Source organism: Oryza brachyantha, chromosome 4 (assembly GCF_000231095.2).
Source record: "Oryza brachyantha chromosome 4, ObraRS2, whole genome shotgun sequence".
Classification (NCBI taxonomy): Eukaryota; Viridiplantae; Streptophyta; class Magnoliopsida; order Poales; family Poaceae; genus Oryza; species Oryza brachyantha.
In genome coordinates this window covers 6,747,346-6,759,831 of record NC_023166.2, presented here as the reverse complement: position 1 = coordinate 6,759,831, position 12,486 = coordinate 6,747,346, and the positions used below count along the sequence as shown (strand labels likewise).

Sequence of the window (12,486 nt, the reverse complement as noted above, 5' to 3'; positions counted from 1 at the left end):
CTTCCCCTCGGGCCCTCCCTAGTTTTTTTGGCTGCACGAACATTCCAAACGCTACGTTTTTAAAAAATATATATATAAGAAAGTTGTTTTAGAAAATCATATTAATCTATTTTAAAAATTTTATAACTAATAATTAACTAGCAAAATATCTATGCTTCGTGACGGAGATAAAAAGAATTATCCATATAAAATTGTATTAAAATATCGGAAAAACTATAGAATAGTTTTCTGTTCGTACAGAATAGTTAAATAAAGTTTTTTCTTTTTGTGTTTTTCTTTTGTTTAGTCTCGGTCAATGGCGATCACGAGTAGCTGTTGGTTACTGCAGAGTGTACTACGAGCTAATTAAGGTAATTAATGAACGTGGATGTTTTTTTTCTTCTTGCTATCGGTGTAGGGACGGCAGCCAGCAGGGCGCGACGGTCTGTCCTGGCCAGACACCATGGTCGCCGGAGGAGTAGTAGTAGGAGGTGGTGGGGTTGTCGTCGACGGTAGCGGCAGCAGCTGGTATGTGGTGGAGCCACCCCCGTTCCTAATGTCGGCGGTGGTACATGGTGGCAATGCCGCCTGGCTCGCCCACGGCCACGCGCACGACATCATGATGCTGAACGGCCCGCGACGCCAGCGTCGACGCTGGCTTGGATCAAGACGGCGGTGGGTTCACCGGAGGAGGAAGGAGGAGTCTGTAGCTATCTGAAATTTACATTGGTTGATACCATCAGTTATCATTCGGTATTATCTTATACTTGTTGATACAAGTGGTATCAGTAAGTATGAATATAGTTTCATGCAGTGTAAAAACTATAATATGTGTATAATACAATTATGTGATACCTTCTGATATGATGTATGATACCACAAAGTATCTACCGATATCAAATTTTATACTTGATGATACCATTAGGTATCATATGGTATCATATGATACCTGGCAAAACTAAGTGGTATCAACACTTGTTCCATATGGCATCATCCAGTGATATCATGCTAACATCATATGATACCACTTAGAACCATATGGTACCGCTTGGTACCACCTGGTACCATGTGATATCTACATCTTTTTTAAGCTTCCCTTATCGCGCGACGCTATGATACCAAATGATATCAATTGGTTCACACCAGTGATATCATTTGGTATCAGCTACGCACTGGTATGTGAGACACATCTGAGCACGAAGGCGGTGCAGGCATGTGATACGCTGCGGCGAGAGCGTGGCGTGGTGGCACACAGAGCGGCGTCGGCGGAGGCGGGTAGACGATGGCGGAGGCAGCGGCACGTGGCGATAGCAGAGGCGAGGCAGACGCAGGGGATGGCGGAGGCAGGCGGATGAGGCGATGGCGGACGTGGGCAAGCGGCATGCGGGGACGTGCGGGAGGCGGGGCGGATGTGGGTTTGCATGCCAGATTTAAATCATTAAACTATCCCGTACTGTAGCGGGATGTCGTGCTCCAGCAATTCTCTTAAAATATATGACAAAGTCATGTGTATATAATTTACTGGATAATCTAGTCCCGTTAAAACATATACTCCCTATATATTTTAATAAATTGTGTCTTTTAACTTTTTGGTACACAAACCATTCATCTTATTAAAAAAAATAAATGATTATCATTTAATTTTTTAATAGATTTATTACTAAATATATTTTAATTGTAACATATATTTTGCATATTTGTACTTTTTTTTTGAATGATTAAACTTGTGTCAAAATATCAAAAACATTATCCGTTGAAATACAATAGAAGTATTAACTTTCATGTGTTTTCACCGTACCCATCAAATAATGGGTATGCCAATGCCAAATTATCTAGCTTATATTTTATAATTGCAAAAAATATTTTATATCTAAATTGACAAAATAGAATACAGACAATATTTCTCCCCAAAAAATATATCTGCAGATGATGCGTAAGAACTATGAAAATCCACATATAATTAGTAATTGAACCCATGATATCCCGTCCTCGGTGACCAAGCAGCGATCGGCCACTCAGCTTTTCCCAAACCAGCGGAGAAGACAGTGAACCAGCTCAAGAACGAAGGCTCGCGTGCACACCTTGCACCCCTGTCTGGCGCGTGGTCGGGTTGACGCACCAATCGAATCCTCACGTCGCACGTCGCAGCAAGCAGGTACAGGACGTGATCCTCCTTGCTCCCATGCCTACTGCTACTGGGACTGGTGTGTGGTGTAGTAGTATTAATCTGGACCTAGGCCGCTTCCGTGGGAGAGGGTTATAAGTTAACTTATTTGTACGAAAAACGTAGCAATATATTAGTATATGATTAATTAATTTTTTAAAAAAATATAAAGTAGATTAAGATGATTTTTTAAAACAACTATCCTATAGAAAATTTTTACAAAAAATACACCGTTTAACAATTCGGGAAGCGTGCGCACGAGAACGAGAACTTACCCTCTGCCGAAAGCTGCCCTAGTCAAGGTGTAAACCAAGAAAGTATGGGCTCCAGGCCCACGATAAATAGGGTTCATGACATATTGAATATATATATATTTTTTTTAAATAATAGAGATTAATTATATACTAGTTTATTATTAAGTATCCGTATCCAATAACTTACCGAGAGCACAACGCGGCCTCAGTCGGCTGGGGGAGGTCATTGGTAGGGGCATATTAGTTATTTCATGTGTCTTTTGGATGAAAAATTAAAATAAAATACTCTAAAATGGAAAAAATCCTCTAGTGTGTGTATATATCTACACACGCACGCATACATACGTACATTAGGCACATACACACACTCTGCATTTATGTGTAGCCAAATTCTTCTCCTCAACAGCAAAGCAATATATCCAGCCGTAATCTTATCCATCTAGCTCAGAGATATCATAATTTAATACTAGGATCCAATTCAGAGTCGGTGGCACAACGATCATATGAATGTATAAAACGGGAAAGTCGTATATATAGTAGCTATATATCCTCATCTACTGCAAAACAGCACGATCGAGGATGGAGGCCGGCCGACGACATGCAGAAGCCAACGGCGGCACGCCGGCCGGCGAGGCGGCGGCGGCGACATGGTGGTGCTCCTGATCACCTTGCTGCTGCTGCTGCTGCAGTTGCAAGGTCATGGCGCGGCCGTGGAGCTGCCGCGGGAGTGGCCGGTGGGCGACGGCGAGGGGTGGAGCATGGGCGTCATGGGGTGGCCCAACTTCAAGCCCTTCAAGGCTGGGGATGTGCTGCGTACGTTCATCTTCCGTTCTTCCTTCTCTCTGAAACTGATATGAGGATTATGGTGATTGCTGGGGTGTTTCGTGAAAAAAGCCGAACGACATATTTATAAACGAATAATTTATTAATAAAAATATCTTATACGTATTCTTACTGATGTTGAAAAATAAACTTCAAAAAACCTCAGAACCAACTCCAAATTTAAGATTCGGAATTTAAAATTTGGCTTATAAGTATAATGATAAGTGAAAAGATATATAGGTATTGCTCGGCATGATACTTTGTCCGTCTTAAAAAAATACCTTTTTTTAACAAATGAACCTGGATAACCATTTATCTAAATGGACCCATTTATGAGAAGTTGATTAATTATTTTGGGAAGGAGGATGCATGCTTTCTATAGCTGATAGTATCTAATCTTTGATTAATTTTCCTTTTATTTCACAATATAAATTTGCCGATCTGGGTCGTCCCGCGGTTAAGTCATGTTAAGCACAGGCCGTATGCATATTTTTGTCCATTTTCTTCAGTTTCTTGATTTTTGATTTCTATTTGCACCTTTTATAGTTAAGCTTCTGAATAGTGTGTTTTGGGTAATAGTTTCATCAAACAACTTATATATTAATTAATTCATCCGTTTATACCCTCCAACAGATGTCAGAAAATTTAGAAAGAACACTATCAATTCATTTCAGCTTTCACTTATGCCCTCCAACAGATTTCACAAAAGTTAGAATTGTCAATTCATTTGAACTATCTCAAACAGGGTCATATATAGTAAATATAGAGTCTATTTATAGCCATATAGTCTACAGTGGTAATTAGCGGGGTAAAGTATACATAATTTTGGTTGTTGCCAGTCTATGTTTCATCTCAAAAATAAAAAATGGTTAATTTTCAACCCTGAACTTTGTTACTCTAAAAATCGAGCCATATAAGCTCTGATCTCCATCTTCAACCCCTCAATTTTGATGTCAAGCCAATTAAATATCACCTAAGGTCGCTGAGCTCCGTGAAAACAAACAATCGTTTAGCTGGTTTCACAATTCCCAGGAGATCACGTCATCACTCCCTGATCGAGGTTTATACGTACTCTCTCTCATAGTATAAGACATTTTAGTCTTGTCTAGATTTATGAGAACGCTAATAAATTTTGATATATATACAAATTATATATATTCATTAATGGATGAATCTAGACAAGATTAGAAAGTCTTACGATATGAAACGGAGGTAGTGCTTACTTCATTTCATATCATAAGAAGTTTTAATATTTTATAAGTTAATCTTATAGTTTATTATTAGCAACCTAGACAAAACTAAATTAGTTTCATTAAATCTAATATTAAAATATATCTTGATGGTATATTTATTTTATATTTAAAATATTTCTATTTATTTTTCTATAAATATGATCAAATAAAAATGACTTAGAAATAAGTTAGAACATCTTTACGATGTAAACTAGAAAATATTTAATAGTTTAATGTACATCACACACGCACATATATACACACACTACTGATATAGTTAAGTTGTATCTAAGATAAAGAAACATCTCCATACATATTTATACTCTCACACAAAAGAAAGTACAGATTCCATATATAATTGCATTAATGATATGATTTAATAGTATCAGTGCTTTCTGCTGTGTGAAAAAAAATACATGTTTCTGCATCTTACATAGATCAGTAACTAGACCTAATTTTCCTATATATATAGTGTTCAAATACAAGGCCGGGCAGCACAACGTGATGGCGGTGAGGGACCCGGTGGCCTACAGCCTGTGCCAGTTTCCCCCCAACGCCACCACCTACAGCTCCGGCGACGACCGCGTCACACTCGCCGCCGGCATGACCTTCTTCCTCTGCGGCGTCGCCGACCACTGCACCAACGGCATGAAGATATGGCCGTCCCAGCTACCTAATTAACTAGCTAACTACTTTATTAGTACTAATTAACTAGCTAACTAGAGGCAGCCAGGCAGGCATGCATGCATGATATACTCAATTAGTGCTTGCTCTTGCTCAGCCATGAAAGTGAATTACAATGTACTTATCCAGCTCTCTCTTTATGGCTATAGGGTGACGCTGTATGTACGTATGTTGGGCTCACTGGCGATATATGGAATATATACGAGAAATTTTACATTTTTTCGATAGAGAGACTAAGGTTTGTACTAAAATTTTACGCTAAAAATTTTGGTACATATAAATATATATTATTCAAAAGTATCAAATTTATACTACTTTCTTATACATTATATACATATAATGGTAAATTATCCATTAGTGTACTACATACTTTTCGATGCTTACGATTTACTCCACTCACTTAATCTTTCTAATATACACGCTAAATAGGAGATGGATATGGATCGGTCCACACATATATTCCATCTCTAGTTTAACCCAAATGAACCGAATTCTACGGATTATGAGTGGATCTGTCACCATCCCATTAAGTATTACTTTCTCTATTTTTTAATTTGATGCCATTGACTTTTAGGTCTAGTTTGACCGTTCGTCTTATTCAAAAATTTTATGCAAATACGCCAAATTTAAAGTAATGATTAAAATATCTTTAGTAATTAATAAAATTAAAACATAATAATTAATAATTATGTAGTTTTTTAAATAAGACGAATGGTCAAATATAAACTCAAAAGCCAACTACATTGAATAAAAAAAATATGGAGGAAGTATATTGCTAGTAGTTCGATTATAGTACTCCTAATGAGTGGAACTTATTAGGACTTTTGTCCCACGTATCATATCCTACTGCAGTGCACAAAAATGAATATTTATGTGCAACCCACATATCCGGCTGAGATGTCATCTAATTACAATTATATGAAATATCAGTACATTGGGAAATGCTGTCTTAGGACAATATGTTCAAATATAAGTTTGTACATAATCTCAGGTGTACAACATGCATGGATAAACAAACATTTTTAGCAGCTACAAAGTCACATGCAGTAACAATATTTTCAGAGGTGTACACATCATTATTATAGTACGATCAATGTATTATACTAATAAAGTTTCAAAACATAGTTAATGCCCCTTGATTCCAGTACCGGCGCCCGATCTCTCTTTGCTTTTGTAGTTTACTAATTAGGCTTGAAACTGCCAAAAGTTACTACTGGCCATCATGGGATCGAACATGTATGCATCGTTAAGCAATTCTGCAAACAAACAGATTGGACCTTCTGATAAGTTAATTATCGTAACACATTTTACTGTAACTGCATGTAAAACAAACCCTTATTTCTGAAAAGAAGAAAACACATTCTGTAAAAAGTTTACGTGCCATGTACAGTATATTATATAATGCATGCATGCTTGTAACTTTTTTGTACACGAAGAAAAATGCATATGAACGTAATGGCATAACCTACGTAAGGGGTTAATACAGGGCTAGCTAGAAGAAAATTAAGATTCTCAGTGCTTTGAAGGGCTAGAAAATTATACTATTGATCAGAGAGAGAAAATATAGCATCAGGGACATAAGAGTGCAGATTAAATAAAAAATGATCAATATTAGAGTTGCTACGTACTGTGGTTTAGTGAATTATGTAGGGTTTCCTTTCTAATGCCGATTTTTTTCTTGCAAAAACATTTTTTTTCCTGACACATAAAACCTCGTCTTTAGGCTTATCTTAAGCATGAACAAACTGGTTTGTTGATGATTAAAAAATGATTCGTTGAAAAAAAAATTATATGTGTGTTTTTACGTACTGAATACTCAAAGATAAACTATGATGAGAAAAAACTTAAAATTAACTTCAAATTTAAGTTCTAAAATTCAAATTATAGATTATAAGCATAAGCATAAGTGAAAAAATGAAGTTGATTAAAAGATAGAATATCCAGAACCATTTTTTTGCTCAAAGGCAGGAGTGCTTTGCCGGATTATATTAAGAAACAAGAGAGAGTCGTCCAAGATGAAATACCCTCACTATGTTTGAAACTTGATCCTGTGTTATTCATCCTCAAGCCCCTTTTGGCTCATTTCAAGATCAATATGCACATGTGAATCACGGCGTGTACTCGATTCTCCAGGATCCTTTGAGTTTGTGCTGGTAGCTTGCTCACCTGACGAGCTTTCTCCATATTTAAGCTGAAATTTATTAAGCCAAATGATGTAAAATATGTATCTATATATCTATAGTCCTCTATGACAACATTTTTGTTTGGAGAATATGGAAAAACGTACCTTCTTGTGTAATTCTATGTTGTGCTGGTGAGCAATGTCGAACTTCTTGCGAAGTTCAATATTCTCCTTTTGGACAACAGATCCCTAATATTAAAAGCATAGAGAGATATATGTAATCTTGTAATTTTTACCTCAATCATCAACAGTGTATAGATGTTACTGGTGACTCTAATTAAATCATGGGCTATTTCAATTCATCAAGGAGGAGAAGATGATGATGAGAAATAAGCACAACCTTTTGGTTGAGTTCTAGAATCTCCTCTGCCAAAAGTTGATCCTAGTAAAGACACAATAGATATATCACTCTAGGAAAAGATTATTTATTTATTTTAGTCAAGAAAAGAGGACAATCGATATTATACCTTTGTCTTTCTTATTGAATGTAGGCTCATCTCAACTTGGTTCTGGAGAAGCTGCAGATCTCTAATTGTGAAGTTTGAAAGTTCCTCTCCCAAAATTTGCCTATCAGTGTGCATCATATAAGAGTGTGACTAGAATTGACAGCGTGTAGAATCATGCTTACAAGGTGATTTTCTCCTTTTACTTTACTTTTACCACATGGGCCTTAATTATAAAGAATTCATTTACACCTTCTTTTAAGTCAGATGATCGATCAAGGTAGTGTGCACTGTTTTCGCTTAAATAGTTTGCAGACAAAAATAGAAACTTTAGAGACTGTGTGGTTAATATATTGTATTTTTACATAAATAAACAGAAGGAGAGGCTCCTACTAAACTGTTTAAATACATATAATTATCTAAAATGAGATGATTTACAAGGTGAAAGGAAGAAAGAAAGAAATGTGCTGCGCTTTTCTATATATAAATTTATATGGTAAAACTTAAAGAAGTTTTATTTTGAAAAAAAATCAAAACGTCAAATAATATCAAAGGAGGGAGTAGCTAGCTAATATGGCTATAAAAACTTTAAAGAGGTGCGTGTGATTTAATTAGCTATAGGTTTTGTGTGTTTATAATATATTATAGACATCGGATTTGTTTTACCTGTTGTTTTGGTGTAAGTTTTGCACTTGCTGCCTCAAAGTTGTAACCTCCCTCTGCCAAAACTGCCAGTACATAAATAGAAATTAAATGTTAGGATAATTGCAAAGATTGGCATAATTAATACATAGGAATTCTGGTTAATATATAAAGAATAATATATATATATATATATATATATATATATATATATATATACGAGTATAACATACTTCTCCATTCTGTTTGTATTTGGCAAAATGGTGTCTCTACGAGAATGCAAATGGGGATCAACAATGTAATAACTTTTGTATTGTACATGAAACCACATGAACTCAACAAATGAAATTTAAATTTAGTGCAAATTTGGTACCATTATATTAGCATGCATACCTTTGCCTCGGACGTTGGATTCAGCAGCCGACAATGCTCCTCTCCTGCCTCCTGGTACCGCTCTATTATTGATTTCATGCTGCCAAAAGAAAAATATACCATTACGACCCAATATATATGGCAAACATAATAGAAAAATAAACATAAATAGAAATTAAAATAAACATAAATATATATCTAGAGAGAACTCATGATCAGTTTCACTAACCAAATCATACAAACCATTTGTTGAAATATATATATATATATATATATATATATATATATATATATATATATATATATATATATATATATATATATATATATATATTTCTCACATTCTGACAGCCCCATGCATGCATTTACCTTACCAGCTCCTACTGCTCATCTCCTTTTGTTTTAGCAATGCTCCAGACTAGACCGAAAGAGCCAAAACAAGCATGCCAATTCGTCAAATTACTACTGAACAAATATTAATTGCTTAGATCGATGGAGGAGTAGTGATATCGATCTAAATTGAGGTGCCAAAAATTCCTCTATTTTTTTTAAAAAAAATCACTCAGAAATAACCTTTGACCTTAATTAGATCACCCAAAAAATCAAATTAAGAAAACCCTAGCTAAAAACTAACAGTAAAGTCTAGAAGACCTAGCTAGCTAGCAGCTATTATATGCATGTAGTATTGTGTAGCCAATTAACCTTGAACTGGCGAAGTCGTAGAGGCGGCCGGTGCAGGAGAAGACGATGAGGCCGACGTCGGCGTCGCAGAGGACGGCGAGCTCCCTGGCCTTCTTCATCAGCCCGCCCCGCCGCTTCGAGAACGTCACCTGCCGGTTCGTCGTGTTGTCGATCCTCTTGATCGCGATCTTCCCTCTCCCCATCTCTTCTACCTCCCTAATCTTTCCGGCGATCGAGCCACCGCCCAGATTTGCAGAGCTGAGATTGAGAGGACCAGATCTCTCTTCTCCGGCGAGCCGCCGCCCGACTGCGCGCCCACCAGCAAGATTTGCAGAGCAAGATCTGGAGGAAGAAGAAGAAGAAGAAGAGTAGGAGAAAGCGAAGGAGGAGGAGACCAAGCAAATAGTTTACTATACCGATCTCTCTCTCACCAAAACAAGATGTTTAAAATAGCAAAAATGGAAGAGGAAATGGAGCTAAGCTAAGCTGGCTTAGTTAGCTGCTGGTGTTAGCCAGGGCTGCTTATTAGAGAATAATTTAGTGGGTGGGTCAGAAGTCTAAATGGGAATTCAACATCAGTAAAGCTATCTGTTCTTTGTATATACCTGTCAGGCCTATTTAGAGGAGCTTCTCCTAACTACAGCTTTTCTCAAAAGCTGCTTTTGCTAGAAGTTACCCCAAACAGTACACAACATCTGAGTTACAGATTCTGGAAAAATGAGCTAAGATTCCAAAAATCTGAGAAGCTGGGTTTAAGAGCTTTTTCTTAGAAATTGACTATCAAGCAACTGCTTCTTAGAATCTAAAACTCCTCAAAAAGATATATCGTACCGTTTCTCTCTGCATATATTTGCAAAACTGATGGTGCCATGGTGTTGTCATCCCTGACAACACTTTTGGGCATAAATTATGCGTACCATATGTAATGTGAGGACCATTAGTACTATTTTAATTAATTTCCTCGACTTGTGCGATAAGTACGTACGTTGTTTTGTTTAACCTATTCGAGTAGATTATCTACAAAGATTAAGCTGTTTTGGCGGCATCTTGCATATGATATGGTACGAGGAGGGGCAGGCAGCTGCAGGTTATAGTAGATTATGGATACCTTAATTTGTGTGCTGGCGAACCATGTGTCCCTCCTATTGGTTTCGGACACGTTTCACCACCGTCCCGCAAAGTGTGGCTGGTTTCTGGTTTACCGATTTCCAGATTACAATCTGTGGGCGCTCTGTATTATTAATATGCTAACATAGGAAGGGAGACGTACATGGACGATGAACATGGTTTATGCTAGGGCTGAATAGCAGTTTGGTTCGGCTCGGTCTAGCTCGTCAAGATAATGAGCTAGCTCGACTCGGCTCGTTATCGTAACGAGCTAAAATCTCAGCTCGGCTCGGTTTGTTTGTAAAGCTCGAGCTGGCTCGACTCGGCTCGTTATCATAAAGAGCTAAAATCTTAGCTCGGCTCGGCTCGTTTGTAAAGCTCGAGCTGGCTCGTTAAGCTTGTGATCCAATGCATGAAATGTTGTGCAATTACAGGGTTTTTCCTTTATTTGTTTAAGTAAAAAAATGGAAAAGGGGCAGCTGGCCAGCTGTGCATCAAGACCGAGCAACCCAACCAGCACAACACGCACCCAATCTTTTCCCCTAGTCGTTTTGTGGCAGCGGGGAGAAAGACGAGTGTACGAAGCTCCTGGCGGCGGCGACGAGCTGGCGATGCTCAACTGCTCGCCCGCCCTAGGTGGCACGTTCGCCCAGAGGACGCACGCTATGCACAGCGCCGCAAGTTAACTCCCTCTCCTCGCCTACAAAGCGGATGGAGCCCCCCCTCTCTCTCAACACCGAACACACACATCTCCTCTCCACGCTTGTTCATCCCTAACTCCGACGAATTTTCTCTCGATTCCAAGAGGAGCTAGCTGGCGCAGCTGCTGAGCTCTTGATCGTCGCGCTGAGGTGCCGATCCTAGCCGCTAGTGCCCAGCGGCGTGCGAGATTGTGGCTTGCGCCATTTTTCCCCATTCCCTGGTCGGTGTGGTGTGCAGGTGGTGGTGGCTATGGTGAGTGGTTGTTGCGCCTATTTGGTGTAGTGAAGCATCTGGTTGTTGTCTGCCTTGGCATGGTATTTGGGACTTGTTGCTGTGCAGTGATCATTTGTTCCTCGGGTTGTTGCCATGGATGTTCCACTCGGTATCAACATGGACTCAGTATCTCCGTCAACCATCCACTGATTGAAGACTTGGACATGAGCGACGGAATCGGTTTTCTGGGACAGAACTTCGAGTTCGCTGAGTTTGTCTTCCCCCATAGATTGACTATGTTATGTGAGTTATCTATTACTCATTTTGATTTACATTATTTGTGCAATCTGCTAGTTTATTACTTGGATGTGATTCATATTCTTTGGACAGTTTAAATTGCTCGATGATATTAAATTGTGTAGTGAGACAACAGTGACAGTCCAGAGACTTTAGAGTGTTGTTATCTTTATATCTGTACAAATTCGTTTGCCTTATTCTGAAAGCATATTACATCTGCTAGCTCTGTTCTTTACTGTTCAGTTTCAGCAGCTTCTTCTTAATTGGTAATATAGCTTGTTATATAGTCATATATAAAACTTGTTTTAAACCTCTCTGGTATGGTAGACTGTCGTGAGTTAGTTGATGATCTCTAATCACTATTTGTGTTTGAAGGCTGTAGCAACCCATAGTTTTGAGAGCAAATAACAGAGAATAACCATGTTTCTAATTTTCATCAGTTGTCTTCATCTGATTGCCATTTTTAATATAGAAATGAACTCGAATAGCTTTCTTCACTGTATAAAAGCTTTTCATATGCTCCTATTTATTTATGTCTTATTAAATTATGGTTGCAATCTGAGTAGTAGCTTTGTTATATTCAGAATTACTTTATTCAATTTGTTTTAATATATTCGAAGCATGTCACTTATTCATCTAAAATTACAACATGAAAAGCTTACCCAAACAATTTTCTAATAGGTTATACAAGCAAAGTTTCAATTCAAATATG

At 37.8% G+C, this 12,486-nt stretch overlaps 1 protein-coding gene across 1 annotated transcript; it reads right to left on the bottom strand.

Annotated features, from left to right (window-relative positions):
* Window positions 1-6,153: 6,153 nt before the first annotated feature.
* LOC102721155 (MADS-box transcription factor 25) lies at window positions 6,154-9,658 on the bottom strand. Its single transcript, XM_006652102.2, has 8 exons — window positions 9,477-9,658; window positions 8,796-8,874; window positions 8,427-8,488; window positions 7,785-7,884; window positions 7,658-7,699; window positions 7,423-7,506; window positions 7,160-7,326; window positions 6,154-6,391 (listed from the first exon to the last, which is right to left on the bottom strand). The coding sequence occupies exons 1-7, from the start codon at window positions 9,656-9,658 to the stop codon at window positions 7,189-7,191; spliced, it is 687 nt and encodes a 228-aa protein (XP_006652165.1). The 3' UTR covers window positions 6,154-6,391; window positions 7,160-7,188.
* Window positions 9,659-12,486: the final 2,828 nt, after the last annotated feature.